The 19,901-nt window shown below is 37.4% G+C and overlaps 1 protein-coding gene across 4 annotated transcripts in view; it reads right to left on the bottom strand.

Moving 5' to 3' along the window:
• The window catches only part of col14a1a (collagen, type XIV, alpha 1a), a 122,162-nt gene that overhangs the window by 84,099 nt on the left and 18,162 nt on the right, over positions 1–19,901 (bottom strand). For 3 of the 4 annotated variants that reach the window (XM_008432271.2, XM_008432273.2, XM_008432272.2), the window contains exons 4-5: positions 16,926–17,069; positions 15,525–15,629 (exon numbers count right to left, since the gene is read on the bottom strand). In XM_008432271.2, the coding sequence (XP_008430493.1) occupies positions 15,525–15,629; positions 16,926–17,069 (249 nt within the window). Of the gene's footprint in view, positions 1–15,524; positions 15,630–16,925; positions 17,070–17,792; positions 17,872–19,901 lie in introns of those variants that run through there. The other variant, XM_008432274.2, reaches the window with a different exon arrangement.

The following is a 19,901-nucleotide window of genomic DNA, read 5'->3' as shown; positions in this document are numbered from 1 at the left end:
GATGCAGCAGGGACAGTCAGAATCAACGGGGAGACAAACTGAGCTAAACACAGGGGAGTAAACCTGTTACAGCTTCAAAAGACTTGAGATGGGGTCAAAGGTTATCTTTCAACAGGACAACAATCTTGAACAATTTCAATAAGATGTTGGTAGAAGCAAATCGAAGAGACTTGAAGCTGTTTGAGCTTCAAAGTTTTTAACTTAGGAATGCAGAAAATAAATGCATTCATTTCTCATTTGTGCTGATCAATTTTTCATTTATTAGGAAAACAATTCCCAATACAATGCATTTATGTTTGTATTGGAAATACAAATTGCACATTGCATGTAAAAGGCATCGCGTATTGAAGATTCTTTCTTATGCCGTGACAAATGACAACAGAAACCAGTTGATATCATGCATAGATTTACAGCTACAGATTCAGTGACTGTGTGGGTAAAAAGGCTTATGCACCGAAAGGTTAGGAAATAAGAGGCTGGATCTCCTGGGCATTGTTAGATGTGCAAAGCCTGTACGCCTGCCGATCCAACTGGTAAGCAGATGATTAGAAGGTTGGTAATTACAGCTATTCACAGCTCACAAAACTATTCCCAACTTTTATTGTGTGCAGGGTGGCGAGCGTGTCAGCTGAAGCTAGTCATAATGTTAGTGTTTTACCTCTGAACTGATAATCTAGGTAATTCATGTCCTTCACATTACACCCGACAACATCTGTAAACAGTCTGGTCAGCTAAAGCAAACGATTTGCTGCCATTTATTCTCACACAGTTTGATTGTTGTTGTTTTTTGTTTCTTTGTTTATGTTCAACATTAAACTTGTGGAAAAGATCATCATAAAAGTCAAACACGTGAAAAAGATATAATAAGTCCCACCACACAATTGTTTGTTATAGTACTTTATTATTCTACATCATTTTTAAATTATTAGTTTCAAAAATTTAAGCAAAAAGAAGGCTGCTTTGCCGTATTGTGATACATTAACTCACAAACAGTCTTTTGGAAGCTGCATGGTCATAACTTAGTGTTAGTGAGACGTTTTCTGACTGTCAGGCGGCAGCAGCAGCCTGGTCAGAGGTCTCCCTGCTCCTTTAAAGCCCCTGTGGCCTTCTGCTCACCTCTGTCCTGCAGCCGTCTCACAGCTCTGCTGTGGGTTAAGGTGCAGGTTTAGTGGACCTGTGGGGAATTTGGAGCGTCGAAAGGTGAAAGAGAATGTGAAAGACGGAAAGAACTGAATCAAAAGCAAAAACTGATAATAGAGCTGATGTATTACAGAACCAACTACTTATCAAAAGACGGATTTTATTTGAAAAAATAACCGCAAACCTTTTAAAGCCAATGTGTTTAGTGACTCCGCAATTATGTTGTCTTGTTTAATTAACTGAATATTGTAGAAGATGGACACAATCTGCAGGGCAAATAAACCGGCTTCAGATTTTCAGTGACGTTTCAAATGCTATGAAGTTAGATGTAGTTGGATATAAATTAAAAAGATTGGGTTCACTTTTTGTCAAAAACTTTTTTGTTTTGCTTCGTCTCTTGTAAACACTATTCATAGTGTTACAACTTTGCTATTTACACTAGATCAGCTTTGCATCTTTTGACCCAAGAAATTGCAGCTGCACAAATCTATGACCTAGACTAAATTATGACTAAATTATGTAAAAATGCTATAAGTATTGCTTGGTAAATTTCTAAAGAGCTAAATTTTGGAATTTCATTATATACAAATTATAGTTATCAAAATAAAAACAAAAATAAGTGCCCTAATTTAGTCTGTTTAATAAATCTGTATAATATTTGGAAAAAATATTGAACATTTTCACAATGTTCTAGTTTTTTGACTTGTAGTTGTATTGCATGTATCCTCTTATGACTTCTTGTGTTTCCACCTGTTAAACAGAAGTAGACTTTATGCACAAATTCTCGTGTTTCATAATATTTCTTAACGTTTGCGGAATTTATTTGTGTGGAAATGATTACGTTTCAAGGTTTGTGTGCAGCAAGGCTGACTCTGGTAATCCTTTCGCCTTAAAATGTGAGACAAATGTTAAATTTCCCTTGCCTCTATATCTATCCCAAATGATATAGGTGTGAATAAATTGGAATGTGATCTGCAAATGGTGATAGTTGCCTGCCATCGAATCTAATCCTGTCTGCTTTAGGACTGGCCATTACAGATTTCATGATTCTAATTTTAAACTCTTCTGCAATCACTGCTTTTCCCAAATCTCCGCCAATTATAGCTACATCTACTACTTTCTACAACTTATCACCTTTTCACACTCCACCAAACACTCCTACAGTGACGGATTGGCACAACAAGCTGCACTATTTGTTATAATATCATATAAAATGTCTTTGCCAGATTCTCTATGAATAATAAATAGGAAAAACACACAACAGTTTGCATCCAAGAGAACAAATCCACAAACAAAGCATTACTTCACTAGTCTAACTATTATTATTCAGCACCGAAAAATCGGATTTGTGACTTTATGAATCACAGAGTTGGCTGAATCACATTTGAACCTTATTTGCTTGGAAGCACAAGTAGAAAATGTGCTGACTGAACCTGCTAACCACACAGTTGGACACACACCAAGCAAAGCAGGCATGGCTGTGAGCTGACAGACTGTCCACCTGCTATTCACGAGAGGGGAACAGGCCCAATCTTACATCTCGCAGCACTAAGTGCACGGCTGCAGAGCTGCAGGGAGAAAGAAAAAAAAAATGTGGCTTTGCGATAACTGAATGAACTTGTGTAGGAGTGCAGCAGACTGTGCTAAAAATGTGACTGCCACTGTTGGCTCCAACAGCTAATCAAGTAGAGAGACACTGAAAAGCACCAAAGACATGAAAAGAAGAAAAGCAGGAATTATGAACGTCTTTTAAAAGTAAGAACAATTGTAGGAGCTTACAGATTGTGCGCAGACAAGTAAAAGCAGAAGACACTGCAAACTGCGGGCTCCCTACAGAGCAGATTACTTAAAGCAAAGAAGATCGCTCCGTAATCTTCTTCACTCAGAAGCTGACACTTATGAATACATGTCACACCATTTATGAATACAGTTGTGAGAATTGTCAATGCACAATACACCCCCCAAAAAAGTTTGCGGTTGCATACAAACTGATCTGGTTTTAAAAGATTCTCTATCGCCTTCCTCTATTTTTCTTTGTCTCTCTCTGGTCTTAACAGTTCTTCCCGGACGGCCTTGATTTATTGCTGACCTCTATTTAGCCAGGGATCAGACGGCGCATGCTGTCATTTCAGTCTCTCTTCAGTTAACGTTTACTTTCCCCATTGCTGTGATTGTATTTCAGTATCTGGAATTAACATTGAGGGCAGCAACAGGCATGCAGATAAATGGACAGAAGCAGGGACGGTCCCCACAGCGACAACCTTCTCCTTTAGGATGAACCTGCTTTCAGAAGAGCACTTCACCGTCAATACATGGCTAAATATGTAGAAAAAATAACTGGACATTAATTCCCAAAGGCTCAACCAGTAGAAATGCTCAGCTCTAACAATTACTGAAAATTGTATCAGCTTCACAAAAGTGTCAAGGATATTAAACTGTCCATTTTATTGCCACTCCTGTCAGAATTATTCAAGTATCATCTCTTAATGGAAATTAGCAATATCCTGTTGAGCAGGTTTCTGTAGCTATGATTATTAGGGATTCAAGTTCTTTTTTGGTTTTCTATTCAGTGTATTCCTATTTTTTATATTCTATTTACCTCGATTCCCATTGCCAGTGTTTTCCCTGTTTTATTTGTAGACTTTGTTTAAGTTGTATACATGGCAGATTAATTTATGCTTCGTGTTAAGATTTCTAACATTTCAACTTCAGTACCCAGAACCACGCTTCATATTCACTTCCTTCCTGTGCCGTACAGTCCCCGGGTTCCTTCAGTCCTTCATCAATGTGATTTATTGGCTTGGTTCTCAACCTTAAGATTCAAGGCTACAACTAATTGTGTAAGCCCGCTGATCTTGGGTAAATAATTTCAAAAAAGGGATGCAAACATTTCTTACAATTTTTAAAAGAGAAACAATGAAGAACTAATGCCTAAAAATATGGTTTGTCGAAGATGTTTGTGAAATAAATTTCTTTGATAGGACCTTTGAGAAAAACAAAGAAATTAAAAAGCCTTCCCAGGAACAAATGACCCTGTTTATTTATACTACATTTTCATACCTACTGTACATGCAATGTATTTCAATTGATTTTTAAGACTTATGATTAAACAACATTCCATTATTTTTTACCTTAATAGATAATCCCAAAATCATTGGATGTCAATGCAAGGTCAAAACATTTCAGAAAAGCAGATAAGACCAAAACTCAGGGCTGAAGGGGGCAAAGGTGAAAAATCTTGACATCAAGAACTGCTTACTTTGAAATTAAATAATCTGCTGCTGTCAGTTCTTCCCAATTCCCATAAAACACAACAACAACAAACATGTCATCTAACTTCAGGTTCAACCCTTAACTACCTTAAAGAAAGTTTAGTAGCTGTTCCAATTACCATAACCCAGGAAGGGAGCCATTACTATTCAGTTCTTCTTCTGCAGACAGAGGCTTTTACAGTCGTCAATGAGGGAGGGTTGCTGCCCCCCTGAGGTCGCTTATAGAAATAACAATTACTACCCTGTTCAGTTTCTAACCCTCATTTGACAGAGTGGATCCCTATAAATGCGAAGTCAAAGTTTCATAACTCTATAGGTTTAAATAGTTGCTCTTTATAATCTTTAGTGACTTCAACGACTCAAAACAAATGTCCTTGTTTTGCTACTTTCAAACATGGTTACTGCATCCCGCTGTGGGAATCCTTTCTTCAACAGGGACACTGGAGGTGGTCAGTGCAGAAAGGAAGATGGATGAAGCTAAATGCAGGGCGATCCGATTGGAGAAGATGTGAGGCAGTGATCACGTTAATGTCCAGCAGACACACTGGCTGAGGCTCCAGAGTCGCAAGTGTCTCTGTGGACGTTCTGCAATGGCTCTACATAACTTCATAGTAAAAATATAAAGAAGCAAATATTATTAGATTTAGTAGTTTTCCAGTTTTCTCATGGAATAATTACATTTGAATTTGCACATCTGAATTACACTAAAATTAAGAGTGATATTTTACTTTTTATGTTATTAGGTTTTATTAAAAGAAAATGAAGAAAATGCATCCATCCTGTTTTTATATAGAATTATGTGTTTTCTTTGTTAAAATCTAAAAATAGGAAAAAACTGTGGTTTTTGAAGTTTGTGGTTGTAATATGATAGAAGCGGAAAAAACAATTAGAAGTTTGAATACTTTTGCACAGTGATGTATGGATGTAAATTCTGAGAAATAACTTATTCTTTCAGTTTTTCCAATGATTTTAAAGTGGATTTCTGAATGAAGAAATGGCTAAGTTAACTTGTTTAAGCAATATAAAGTTTTGTTAGACTAATTAAAAGAGAAAAAACCAGCAGTTAACTCAGCGATCCATCCTTATACCAGATGACAGTGGTTCAGGAGATGGGAGAGGAGCTTATTTATGAAGACGATGACAGGCAGCAGAATGATACACCTGTCATTTGGTCAGCGGCCCACGGTTTAAATCAGACAAACTCAGCCAGGCACAGACATTCATATTCATTGGTGAAACCTGAGGGAGTCTGTGGGTGTTTGTGTGCAAGATTAAGTCTTTTGATTCATGAGGTTTTAAGTTGAAATCCAACAGCTGTTTTCAGAGGATTTATGTCACTTCATGAAAGATCTGTCTGTGCCTGCACTCCTGATCTTTATTCCACTGAGTTTTTGGTTCCACTTCATTCACCACACAGATATGCAGAAACAACAGATATTATGGATGGTAAAAGCATAATGTGGCCTGTCAATACCCTACTTCTCTAAAGCCTTTTGTCATTTTCCCTCCCATCTACCTCTGTTTGGCTTATCCATTTTTCTTTGTTGTCTGCTTCCTGTATGGCCTCTATCTGACCCACACATATAAGCTTGTATAGCTGTGCTTTTCTCCGTTTGTTATGCCAGTTCTGACCAAAAGTGTATGCCTTATTCCAACTCTAACCTTACATTAATTGACATCTTGGACATAAGTCTAGTCAAGAATCCCAAAATATTAGGGATAGTTGAATAGGTTAGGATGTGTTGCCTCATTAGGACAGATTTATGTTCATATTTAAAGCCAAATGTCTTGACAAGACAGCGGATTACACCAGTGTAGCTTCCAGTAAAACCTTAATAATAATAATAATAATAACAATAATAATAATAATCTGGAAATTTCTCTTTTAGAAGTTTAATACATTTGTATTATCTGTTTTTACACATATCTTACATGTGTGTAGCTCCCAGCAGGTTTTATGGCTTTGCAAATCAGCAGTGGTTTAGTTCTGAATTATACTGATTAGTTTGTGTTTCCTACCTCTTTTGTCTTCTTGTTCAGCTCGATGGATCTTTTTGTTCAGGATCCGGAAACGATCTTACAGCTTCAGCAAAGCACAGCTACAGTGGACAACTCTTCTTTTTGTGCCTACTCTTCCGAGTTACTGACCACCACAAAACAAAACCACTCTACAGCAATTGAACTTTTGGAGACGCTCCGATCTTGTTGTCGAGCCAACACAATTTGGCCCCTGACAAACTGGCTCAAATCTTTATGCAGGCGCAGTTTTGCTGCTCCCAACACATCAACTTTGAAAACAAATTTGACATGAAATGTTTTCCAACCACTAACTTCATCTATTAGTGGTCATAACATTATATTGAATTATTATTGTTACATAATTGTTTATTTTATGCATTTTTCCATTTGTATATGATGTAATTATCTAACGTTGCTCATTAAATTGATTTATTTTACCCCAATAAGAGACTTAATAAGCATGCTGCGAGCAAAAGTCAAAGAAGGAATTGTATTGCTCTTGCAATATTAAGCACATAACGACTCTTGAATCTTTTGGTTTAATGCAAACTTTCACTGTTTTTGTTTTGTTTCCTGCATGAAACAAAAAAGAATCTAAGAGATTGGTTTAGCACAAAACAAATAGTCCTGCCCAGTGTCTCAGAAAGATGGAGAGATGAGAAGCAACAGTGGGGCAATCAGGAAATTAGATGCTAATTATTTTAATTGAGTTCCTGCCAATAATTACTAAATTGTCATTAGCACAGCCACATCTATGCACTTGTTAACCGCCGTCACACAATTAGCTCAATTCACCCATAAATGTCCTCTATTAATAGAGGACGAGGACGGGCTGCACAGACCACAAAAACACGACTCACACATCCAAATGAGTGAAGGGTCTTAGCAGCTCAGGATCAGGATCTCTCCTCTGCTCCTTTCAGCAGGAATAATTTATGAGCAGAAAAATATACAGCATGGAAAATAAAGGACCAGGAGTGATGGAAAAAGATAACAAAATGAATTTCAGAAATTACTTTTGCACTTTCATGAGAAAAACAATTTCTTTTCTCATTTTCTCCAGTACTTTTCAATCAGAAGTGTCTCACTTAGCCCATCTGGATGCTCTACAACTCATACAGAAACTGTACCTTCTTGTCCATTAGTCACTTTAATACTTCCATATCTGCTTTGCTCTGTGAAAGCACTACCTTCTTGTTTAAACAAGCATGTTCTGGGACAGTAAAAGATTTTGGCATTAAAAGACTCAAATACAAAGAAATGATGAACTGCTTAGAATCACTGGAGTTTAATTATACTGCTGTTCTAGTCTATATTACATGAGGTTTTTGTATTGATTATGTTCAACTCATTAATTTCCCCTTACCGACTGTCTTGCTGTCCATTTATCAGTCTTACAGCAAAATCTTTGCAATCCAGTGAGCCCGCCGAGTTTTGTAGTATAGCCGAACAGTGAAGATTTTCCTGCATTTGGGTAAATGCTGGATATTTTAAAAGAAAACTGAAGGATGCATGGAAATGCTCTGTCTGAAGAAAGGCTGAGCAAGGGACAAAATTTAAAGGATTATCTGCAATATACATACTCTTGAGAATAAATTGTTACAAATTTAGAAACTTTAATCAGCAGGTGAGAGTTTCGAACTCTCTGCAGTGGTGACAGATAAGACTCGCCTACTCCTTCATGACCAGTATGCTGAATGTCAGATGAATCTCATTGGCCTCCAGCTCAACTTTAACAGCATCTGTCTCTTAAGTTCACCTTCTGTTGGAAATACAAAAACTGCAATGAAGCACCAAAGCATTTAAGAAATGAGATTCTGTGGCATTCAGAAGTTTTCAATCAGCATGAATGTCATAATTTTGATCTTTAGATTGATGCATTTCAACATTTCTTTTTGCTAGGTGTAATGATAAAGCAAACAAATTCATAACAATAAGAGGCACATATTTGATACTTTTGTATTCCACACACAATCACAATTGTATATAGCAGGTCTTATGTACATACACTGACATAAAGATTGGGTTAAATATCCTTCAGCAAATTACAAAAAGAAAAACACATTTGAGGTATTGCTCATTAAAATCCATATATTTTCTGATTTAGAGATTTTGTTTTGCACATAGCCCATATATATTAAACATGGTTGAGGTCAAAGCCAATCTTAAGGTCAGCGTTGGTTTAATTTGAGATTTGAGAGTTTGTCTGGTTGGAAAACCTGATCGTTCAAGTTTTAACCATCCAGCTGCTGATCAGAGATGTACTTGAAAACCCTCTGGTGTTGCTGCCCTCCTCATCAACGTCCCCTCTCCGAATGCAACAGTTTGGATAAGGACAATCACACGACTACCTCAAGAATACACCATCACTGTTTTCAAGTGGATGCAACTAAAATTGATTTCCTAGATGTGATAGGTTGCGTTCTAGAGTTTCTAAGATTCGAACAATGAAGGGATGTCAGTGTTGCACCCCTGAGCTGTTACCACAGGAAGTCACAGAACTGAATTTTTGCCACTCTAGACACCAAAGCTGTTGTATTTCACATCATGTCTTTGATTCTGCAGTGCCAGCAAGTTAAGAAACCTCATGTTCAGACAGTCCAACACCCCTTCAGTGCAGTCGCTGTGAAGCAGCAAAGGCGAGCAACTGTGATAAAAAAAGAGCTCTCTTGTTGTGTCACAGCTGCTCGTCTTTTGCATGTCACCAACAGTCAGCAAAGGAAAATATCGATTTACCATTTCTATTTTTAACATATAAAACTTTCAAACTATGATTGAATTAGGAAACACTGCTTTAAATTAAACCTGTTCATTTTAATTTGTTATTTAAAAAGTTAAAGGCTTTTGACTGTATTGACCTCTCTCAAATCTCATGGCTGTCTGAACCAACGGTTTATGTTATGTCTTTATTTTAATTATGCCTTTGAGCTCTGTGTAATGCGAGTTTCTCTGCTTTGGCGCTTTGAAGGTCGCCTGCCAGAGATGATGTCTGCACCTGCAGTGGACAGATAAACGGACACTAGTTCTCACAGTGCGTCTTGTAAATATTGTTGCACTTCTTCTTCTTGGGGTATAAAACACAGTGGTTCTCACCTGCGGTTCTAAATAAACCTGTCTGGGTGTTTCCAGTTTCAACAGATTCATTCGTTCTATTTTCCCACAATCCAACCAAATACTAAAGGCTGCATAGCCTCCAGCACTTACAACAAATGCAGTCATAACCCCACACATATCCCTTGACAGATTTCTTAAAAGCGCTGTTGTTGCACAGCTGTACAAATACTAGATTTTTTTTTTTTTCAATAATATTATTTAGGACTGATTTCCAGAGGAATACGTCAGCCTCCGTTCTTTGCTAAGCAAAGCATGAATATTAACTTTCCTCGTCCTTTTCTGATGATGTTGGAATGAAAAACAAGGTAACCCTTCAGGAACATGTAATCCCACAGCAGACATAAAAATCTCTATACACTTAAATTAAAAGACAAGACATGTGAAAAGCAACTAAAAAAAAGATATATGTTCTCTGTTTGCCTGTGGTTCAATAATATTATAAAATAATATTGATCTGTCTTCTTTAACCCTCAAACAGAGTTATAATTTTAACATGCTACAGTTCAGTCACAGATCTCCTTCAGGTAAAAACCAACATGTGTGGAGATGTTTTCCTGTCAGCTCAGCCTCCAGACATGGGGTTAAATATTCATCTCAGTAACTGTTTTTTTTTTCTTAAACATTTAATCTTGATTTATGTCATTTCAATTAAATACACCCATCCACTGCAACATGCAAATATTTTTCTGATCTATCTTTAGTTCCATCATCTTCTCTTCCCCTGCTGATTAAAAGGAATCCCACAGCATAATACTGCTATCACCATGTTCCATTGTGATGCCGGTGTGTTTAGGTTTATATGGGTGTTAGTTTCTCCTCATGCATAGCGTTTTGCAAAGTAAAAACTTCCAGTTAGGTTTGATCGGACCAAAGCAGGTTCTTCCACGTTTCTGTTTCCCCCTACATGGTTTGTTTCAAACTTTGAGCTGAACGTCTTACAGCTGTCTTTCAACGATGGTAAAACAGAGGTCAGATATTGGCATATGGGGCATCAGACATTGGTTTAGGATTTTTATCAGTTCCCTGAGTTTCAAGTCAATTTTGGTAAGTTGATGCCCATTGTCGATGTGCTTTGACTTCTCCGCCTGGAATCAAACACGGTCCACTGAGAATTGTTTCGTCATTTAAAAACTGAACAACAAAACCGACCTAGACTGATCAGCTGCAAAAACATAAGCTCAAAAGAAAAAAATACCTAGCTGCTTTTAAGGAAGCTACATTTTATTACACACAAGTATGTGTTATTAAATTAACACAACGGGGACATTTTATTTTCACACCTGAATGCTCCTGTTGGGGCTGCAGTGGACTGAAAACCTATTCTGCCCAAACCTTTTGTGTTTTCTAACAGCCCGTGTCACTTTGTGTCACCACAGAAGATGACGGAAAACGAGTTTCCTTTGATTGAATGGAGACTTTTTATTTAGCTCAAACAGATGTATGGTACTAAGTATGGTAACATATGGTCGGAGAGTATTTTCAGAAACCAAATAGCGGATGGCAAAACCAGTTATTTCATTGACATTAGAGGAAATTTTTTGGCATTTGTTTTGGCTAACAGGCTTATTTGCTGCTTTCTTGTTACAGCCCATCCAACAGCAACACCTTTACCAATCTAATCCCTGAAGTAAATGCTTGTATGATCCATCCATCCATACATTTTCTTTACGCCCTTGTCCCTTAGTGGGGTTGGGAGGGTTGCTGGTGCCCATCTCCAGCTAACGTTCTGGGCGAGAGGCGGGGTACACCCAGGACAGGTCGCCAGTCTGTCGCAAGGCAACACAGAGACACACAGGACAAACAACCATTTACACACACTCACACCTAGGAACAATTTGGAGAGGCCAATTAACCTTACAGTCATGTTTTTGGATTGTGGGAGGAAACCGGAGTACCCGGAGAAAACCCACGCATGCACAGGGAGAACATGCAAACTCCGGGAATCGAACCCAGAACCTTCTTGCTGCAAGGCAACAGCTCTACCAACTGCGCCACTGTGCAGCCCTATGATCTAGTCAATAAGATAAAAAAAACACACTTTTCAAGAAATGTCAAACTTTAAATTGTTCAAATTGAAACTGTAGGATTTTCTTTTATCTTAATACCAACCTAATTCTAAATATAATCATCAGCAATGTACAAAAAAAAAAAAACTATTTCCCGCCAATGATGCAGCTCTGAATTACCACATATACAGAAAGAAATGGCCAGGTTTTGTAATTAAGGTATTCTTACATGAAAGCCCTGATTGCTACTCTGGAACAAAGATGGAGCAGGTCAGCAACTCCACTCAGCTACACCTTCGTCTACGCACACTCTCACAAAACACATTCACACAGGAACCCTGGGAGACTGTCTGCAGCACCATCTCTGTGGAGCTCAGTGGGACGCCGGTGTTATCACCGTGGAATATAAATACACATGCAGAGCATCATGTGGAGAGAAGAGGAGAAGCAGTCACACATTATACCTCAATATAAAGGAGCGTTCTCCATTGAACTAAAGAGATGCATTATTATTATCGCTGCAGCAGAATCCAGACAGAATCTACAGAAGCACAGCAGGATATTATTATAATCCCCAACAGGTAGAAAAGCAAAGAACCAATCAAAGTCTCCGGTGTTGCATTGAAAGGTAGCTGGGTCTAATAACAGGAATCTGATGGAAATCCAACTTTATAATATCCTTGCTTAGAAGAAAAGGAAGCAAGAGAAACTTAATATGAAAGACTAAAACCTGTGTGTGGGTCTAGATACACAAAGCCTGCTTTATATGGTTTAATTTTTTTCATTTTAAAATAATTGGAATACAGGTTGAATTATATCAGTACAAAGTTTTTTTTTTTCCTTTCAGTGGCCCAGATATTTGGTTTTAAACTTTTCTCACTTAAATTTTCAGAACTTTTTTCTTTCAATGTCAGCTGTGAAACAAGGTTTCTAGTAAAGATTATTTTTTAACTGTAAGGTAAATCTGCAAACTGCAACTGCAGAAAAAAAACCATCTGGTTTTGCATGGATGCAAATCAATTTTTCACTTGTTTATTTTATTTTTTAATTAACCATTCTTACTTCTATTTTAAACTACTCCTCTAATATAAGTGGCATGGAAGTTACATTGGCAAATTATTTCTAAAAGTCTTATTTGAATAATAATACAAAGAATCAAATGTAAAACTTAAGACAACAATACTTTCTCATCAGTGAAAGGTCCATTGGAAAATTGTTTCATTTTCCAAACAGCAAACATCATAAGTAAGCACCAGATTATAAACCATTTTTACTGAGGAAGTTGTGAATGCCCTACTTTTAATCAAAGTTAGCTGCAATGACGCGTTTAAAACGAAATTAAAAATAAAGCACAAAAAGTATAAGAAAAATCTCAAATTAATTATATTCTTTATGGCATGCAGAGGTATTTCACTGCCTATTTCAGGTATTTCCGACTGCAGTGGGCAGAGAGAGCAAGACTTCTGTAGATAACAGGAAGGCTGAGTACATTACCAAAAAATAACCGTTTAATTCCTTTGAGTGTTCAACTTAAACCTGTGATGAATCACTGGGTTGGTAAAATTTTAGTCTCTTTTGCAGAGGTATGCTAGGACCATAAGGTTTAAACAGTATCCTGGGTATTTATAATCACATTTAAAGAACATTTTTTAAATGTTTAACTAGGATAAAGACAGATGTATATAAACCAATAGCTAACACAACCAAAAACACAAACTAATGTGTCATTAGTATGATTGTGCATTTATTGTGTTTAAATAAACAAGCTCATCTAAATATATGTAATACTAAATATATAAGCAATCTCACATCTTTTTTGATTTTGACTATCTAGCATGGTTGTATCTGATCCTTTTGTGTTTTTTTTTCCTCTGTATCACCATGATGACACAGCACAGAGAAACATACTTCCCAGAAAGAAAAAACAAACATAGAAAATCTTTAATGTCTGAAACTGCACTGACACAATTATAAGCGTTGTAATAATAAATTAAATTAAATCAGATAAATCCTTAATTCATCATTTTAATCCAAATTAAAATTAATCATTTTAATCTTTTAACTTGTTTGGTATTGCAATTAACAAAAAACAATTTCTAAAACCTGCAGTCAGTGCAGGAGTTCAGATTTATTACCTATGTGCTTCTCACCCAAGAGCCAATTTATTATGATTTTATGGAAATGAATTGTTCATTGCTTCTCTCAGTGTGCATAAATAAATTGTACTTGTGTGCGCCATCAGCATCTCTGAAATGCACATTTAGCATATTACAGAGGAATTATATGCTTCAATCAATATATAACTGTATAGTCCTTAAAATAATTGCACTCTGTACATTTAATGCACTGTAGAGGCCAACACAACAGCTGAACAGGACGGAGGCTGGTATCTTGATGGCTGATTGCTCTTATATAACGACTTAAGAGTTTCCTTTCACACCAGTTGCAATTTCATTTTATGCATCCAGGAAATGTCCAGTAATTGTCTCATTACAACACCAGCACAAACATCTGTCACCTGAATTAAATTTGCTACTTGGTATATACACAAAATTAAAAAAAAAAACACGCTGTTTGAGTGTTGTACAAATTTCGAATGGCTCCTAAATGCACCTTTAGGTGGTGTAAATCAAATGAGTTTAGATTGAAACAATTAGCATTCTTCCCCAGCAAATGCTTTCTATTAGACTCTAATGCTGCTGCTGAATTGAAACTAAAGTGTAGATCAAAATTTAACCACACTTCTGGCAGAGTCAGGTTCAGAGCAATCGTTTTGTTTCTTCTTACTGGAGGTAATTTGGACTTTTAGGTCTCAATATCAATCTGATGAAGTCTCCAGAGGGAGCTAAAGATTAGGGTGATGCCAAGGAGGCCTTCCAACCCCAAAGACTCTGAGCCAAAGTTAAATTGTCAAAATACAATAAAAACATGCAGAAAGCTGGCCAGCAGTTAAAATAAAGGTTTTACTACTGTGATTCCAACAAATGTTTCCATTCATTATTGAGAATGAATGGAAACATTGTTTATTATAATGTAAATAAAAACAGATTCAGGGTTGATTCTCCTTTTACATTCATTTATTATCTTTTGACAGATGCAGGATTATTTCCACGGTCAAACCTCCTTTTTCCTGGTTTGTATTGGAATGTAATTATATGTCGTCAGTGAGATGATGATGTTGTATAAAGTGTAAATGAGAAGGCGAGGGAAAGACAAGCAAATATTTTGGTTGCATGAAAACATCTGTCTTGAATACATTTAGACTCACGTTTAATAAAACAAACACATTCACACACTAACAGCTTTCCTAATATCTGAAATGTTGCTTTGCGCATCAACTGTGTGACGAGATTTTTTTTAATGATCTTCGCACATTAGTAAAAACCAAAAACATTGCAAAAATGATTACTGAAGCAAAACAAATCCCCATGTTAACTGGGAATGTGCTAGCAGGAAGGCCACCCAGTACAAGATCCAAGACATCTATCTGTAAATCTCTGAAAACAAATCTTAAAAAGAACATCTTGGAACAGCTTGGTTTCAAACATAAAGTTGATTCTTTGAGAAAAAAGCAGCCTCAGCTCATGCAGACAAGAGCGAACAGTGAATGACACTCTGCTTATATCAGGAGTTCACGTTAAACACTAAATGTTTCCAGAAATCACAACTGTGACGGATTCATAAGCGAGGAATATGCGGTTCTGGCATCTTCGTTCTCACTTGTTGGGTGAAAACCTGACGTTTGCCAGTCAGAGCATTTCTCCAACATTTTCCATTACTGATTGCTCACAAACTCTGCATGTTGTTGGATACAACCGGATCCGCACTGACACTACACATGCTGATCTGCCAGCCTCCAAAACATTTCTATAGCAACAGACCGGAGAATCCATCCAAAAGGTATTTATCTCACTTATACGTTCAGCTTAAAGGCAACCTCCTGTCATGGAAACAGTGTGTGCTTTTGTCCTACCTCCAGAGATCTCGTTGGCATCGTCAGGAGGTCCATCTGAATCAGTCAGTCTCTGCGGCTCGGACTCGTCGTCTTTGTCAGCATCACCTCCAGCAGCTGGTTTAGCTGGAGAGAGGCAATGAGATGTTAACAGAGCAGAAATATAACACGGATTAAGAAACTTTATGTTGCCATAAATATAATGTGATAATATGGTTTAGGTCAAAACTGTTAGTTTCCATGATGAAATCACACACAACTCTTAATATTTCCATAGAAACAACCACAATAAAAACTGTACATACTTGTATTGTTTCCAAAACACCAAAGACAAAATCTCCATAAAGTTTTATTTAGTTCAGCACATATTTTATTTATGTGCTGAACTAAACAAGAAGCTTAATATACTTCCAAGACAAATCTGAATATCAAATTAGCTTTAAACCTCACTTGAATATTCAACTAACTTTCACACCATGTCTAGGTAATCAATTAGCACAGAACCTCACAGTATGATCTCTGCTTAGCAGGACCGGTGCCATCTGAACACTTTGACTAATCTGACATTTTTGGTCAGAAGCAAATTCATCATGCCAAAAGAAAACAACAGTCTGGCCCTCAGAAAGAGGATAATGTGACGGTGAAGGCTACATTGTCATTTCCAAATGTTTCATGATGCATCATTGCATAGTATTGGGGCGCAGATTCCTTTGCAGATAAATCTGGGTGTGGCTGAAAGCACAACTTTTTAAAAACTGAGGAGGAAAATAGTCAGAAATGTCACCCTTTGTGTCTCTGCCAAGATAATTGTTCCTAAAATATCCTCTACTGGATTTGATGCGTCAAGAAAGTGTCAAAGTTCTTCATCGTGAAGAACTTCGAGGTCCAAGAAAAACTCCTTTGCTGAAGCAACAGGGCATCAACGTCCTACCTCCAGCAACTAAAGCTGAACATTCGAAACACGGTGCTGTGTTTTGGAAATGTGTTCTTTGGTTTGATGAGTTGAGCTCTTTGGGCACAGGGGTGTTGGTTTAGTTTGGAGAATGAAGGGAGAGACCTTCAGCTCTAAAAACACAGTTGTACTGTTAAACGCTATTAATTACCAGAGTGCTGGTATTTATGTTGAAACTGATCGCACTGCCAGAGACTTTTAGTCCAAGCCAAGGAATGGAAGAGAGTAGAAACTAACTTTTAAAAATGAGACAATGCAGCAACAACAAAACCAAGCAGAAGAACAAATAAGAGAAAAGTGACACAGATGAAAAAAGACACTGCATAACAAAATAACCTGAGAGAATGTCCAAACAGCTTAAAACAAGACCAAATGTAATGATGAGAACAAAACAAAAAGACTATTTAGTTAAGTAGAAAAACAGAAAAGACAAGACTATTCCAGAAGGGCAGAAAGAAAATGAAACAAACCTTTAAATCTCCCCCGAAGTGGTCTGCTCTGCTCTCTGCCTCTAATAGCAATGACACTAATAATGTAGTCCTTAGACGGATTGTAGTTCGTTATTAAAACCTTTGGGTCAGATTTAGACACAATGACCTCCTTCTGCTGACCACCTAAAACGGAGAAAGAGATAAAATTTAAAAAAAGACAGGACATGTAGACACTCAGTCGCAAGAAATAGCAGCATTAGAATTACATTAAAATGTTTTATTGTAAGCCGCCGTCTAGGAAAAAGTAAACTCATTGTTCCACCAGAACAAGGTGGAAATATTTTTGTTATGTGGATTTATTTATGCAATTCTCATATAGACAATATATCTGACAAATACAAGCGGTTAAATGTGGATAGAAAAGTAAAATTTAATATTATGATCTTGATTTTGTGTTTGGTTTTCTGTTCTTCTCTTCTGCTAGATGCTTTCTGTGCTTTTACTGATCTTCTGGATCTGCCTTTGACAGGTTACTAAATTGTTGCAGGTTGACGATGGTAAACCTTCATACTTTGAGTTAATAGAAATTTCACAAATGTATGTGGGTTGAAACTGTAGCTGCAGAAATAAACAAATGTATAATACCGCTGTGGTGACAAGTTTACATTAATCATATAAAATCCTGCGAATGTGAATTATTCCCTTGTGTGTGTGTGTGTGTGCGTGCGTGCGTGCGTGCGTGTGAGCGTCTATTCTTCCTTTCCCTTCCTGCAAACTTTAAGCTTAGTGTGTCCCAGCCAGAGAGCTACAGAGTAAACTGCAACAGGTTACATATAACGCCCTGCAGTCAGGAGAACAGAGTGGTCATATGAGCCATGATTTAATGAACACAAGTCAAAAACTTACAAAAACTGGAAACCCAGAACATGGAGAGGCGGCAGAGCGCAACAATAAAACAGAACAACGAATGAACCACGGGAGTCCAGGACAGAGGAGAAAGTGGACACGACAAAGGAGCTAATCAGAGGTAATGAGCTGCAGCTGTGAAGGGAGCAAGACTAGACAAGAAAATGGCTAGCAGCTGGGGGAGGAGAGCAAATGTCAACGTGACTAAAACAAAGATGAAGGTAGAAGGAAGAGAACCTAAACAATAACAGGAATACATACCAAATTTAACAAAAAATAAACCAAACAGCTAAAAAGATAAACTAAACTAACAGAAAAAATAAACTATAATGAGAAGATAAAACTAAGTCCACAATACAAATCCAAAATTCAGGTAATGAACAAACTGAGTGAATAAACTGGGCTGGAGGGGAAAGATAATCAAAATAACAAATCTATACAAAGAAATGAAAAAAGCAGAAGTGCAAAATAACAAGGGATGAAACAGAAACACTCTCCTCATTCACCGAAGTTAATTATTGAACCATTTCAAAATTATACACAAAGACTCAAATATATACATACACACCCTGCCATTTGAAATTAGATCAGTTTCCAATGTTGCTGAGAAACCACACACTTTTTAAACCTTGAATTAAAAAAGCCACCAACAATTTGATATTTGTCAACTCTTCACTCTCATGTACACTTGCTGCTTTCCTGGGTTTGGAACCAGCTACTTATAATTTCAACACTACTCAACACCAACTTAGGGAGAAGTCAAAACAGAAACTTGCAGCAGGACCAATCGAAAGTCTTCTGAGAGATTTTACAGTCAGACAAGACAAAGATTGAACTCATCAGGTGCACGACATATAAAAGAAATGTTTGGAGGATTCAAGGTGAGGCGTTCACCCTAAAAAACACGGATCCGCCTGTCGGGTATGGTGTTGGGTTTCTGTGTTACATGTCATACAGAAACCCAACAGCAACGTGAAGAGGCAGAGATTCTCTCCTGAATTTAATCAGCCACAACGACAACCCGATTTTAAGAGAAACTCACCCGGAACAAAAACAGGAAGAAGCTTAAGAAAACATCCAGCCTGTCATTTTCCCCTGTGAAATCGATATTATCTTCTTTCATAAAAACCCAACTCTGTCTGTCTTTGTAGAACAGGAATATTATCCTGACCCAAAGGGTCAGTGGCTAATCTAACTGAATCCTTTGTGATCTATAAAGATGTTACCTCAGCAGCTCTGAACCAGCTCCATCATTCACCTCATCTGACTCAGAAACAAGAAGGAAGGAACACGATTTCATTCTTTTCACAGTGGTCAAAAAAGACTTTATTAACCATATGAATGCAGCAAAGATTGTGCTGAAATTAATTACCTGAAACTGCATTTTCAGCAAAAAGCTATTCTTTTCCCCCCGAGAAGGAAGGAGGCATGAAGCTGAATTTTAGTTCTATTCTCATGATATGAGTTTTATGTGAGAATCCCTACTCCTGCATATTCCTTTTTAATGCAGGCTGTAAAAGAATCGACTGTAATGTTAATCCCAGCTTTACTACCAGATGCAGATGGTAATGCAGTAGCAGTGAAGTGCCTGAGTCTTGGCTATGAATGCAGGCGCACTGCGACTACAGGATGAGGATCTTCTCAGCGATGATTAGGGTGATTTCTCCCAGGCTGAGGATGCACTGCATCTGCACATTGATCAGCGTGTGACAGGTACAAAACAAAGCAGAACATGGTGCATTCCTCAGCTAACCCAGCCTGACCTCCAGCGCGAGTTAGAAAGTGGTCCTGCTACTGTCCCCTCTGTTAGTCCCTCTTTTAAAAATCTGCTGACAAGCCCCACATATTCAGCAGAAACTCTCCCCCATGCCCTCCAAATTGGCAGAGGTGCAGAACAAACTTTGAGGTCTGCAGATCTCCCAGAAGTAAAATTTGTTCAAAGGAGTTTTGATAAGAAGTAAATTACATAATCCTTCTTGACAGATAAAAAAAATAAAAAAATCCAGTTCCTAATTCTTTCCTCGGGTGCCTGCAGTTACACTACTCTTTGACATAGTGTTTTATCTGTGCGTGTGTGTGCGTGCGTGCGTGCGTGCGTGTGTGTGTGTG

The sequence above is a fragment of the Poecilia reticulata genome, linkage group LG16 (assembly GCF_000633615.1).
Source record: "Poecilia reticulata strain Guanapo linkage group LG16, Guppy_female_1.0+MT, whole genome shotgun sequence".
NCBI classification, from domain to species: Eukaryota; Metazoa; Chordata; class Actinopteri; order Cyprinodontiformes; family Poeciliidae; genus Poecilia; species Poecilia reticulata.
Note: the sequence above shows the minus strand (reverse complement) of the source record. Positions and strands in the feature narration are given on the sequence as shown.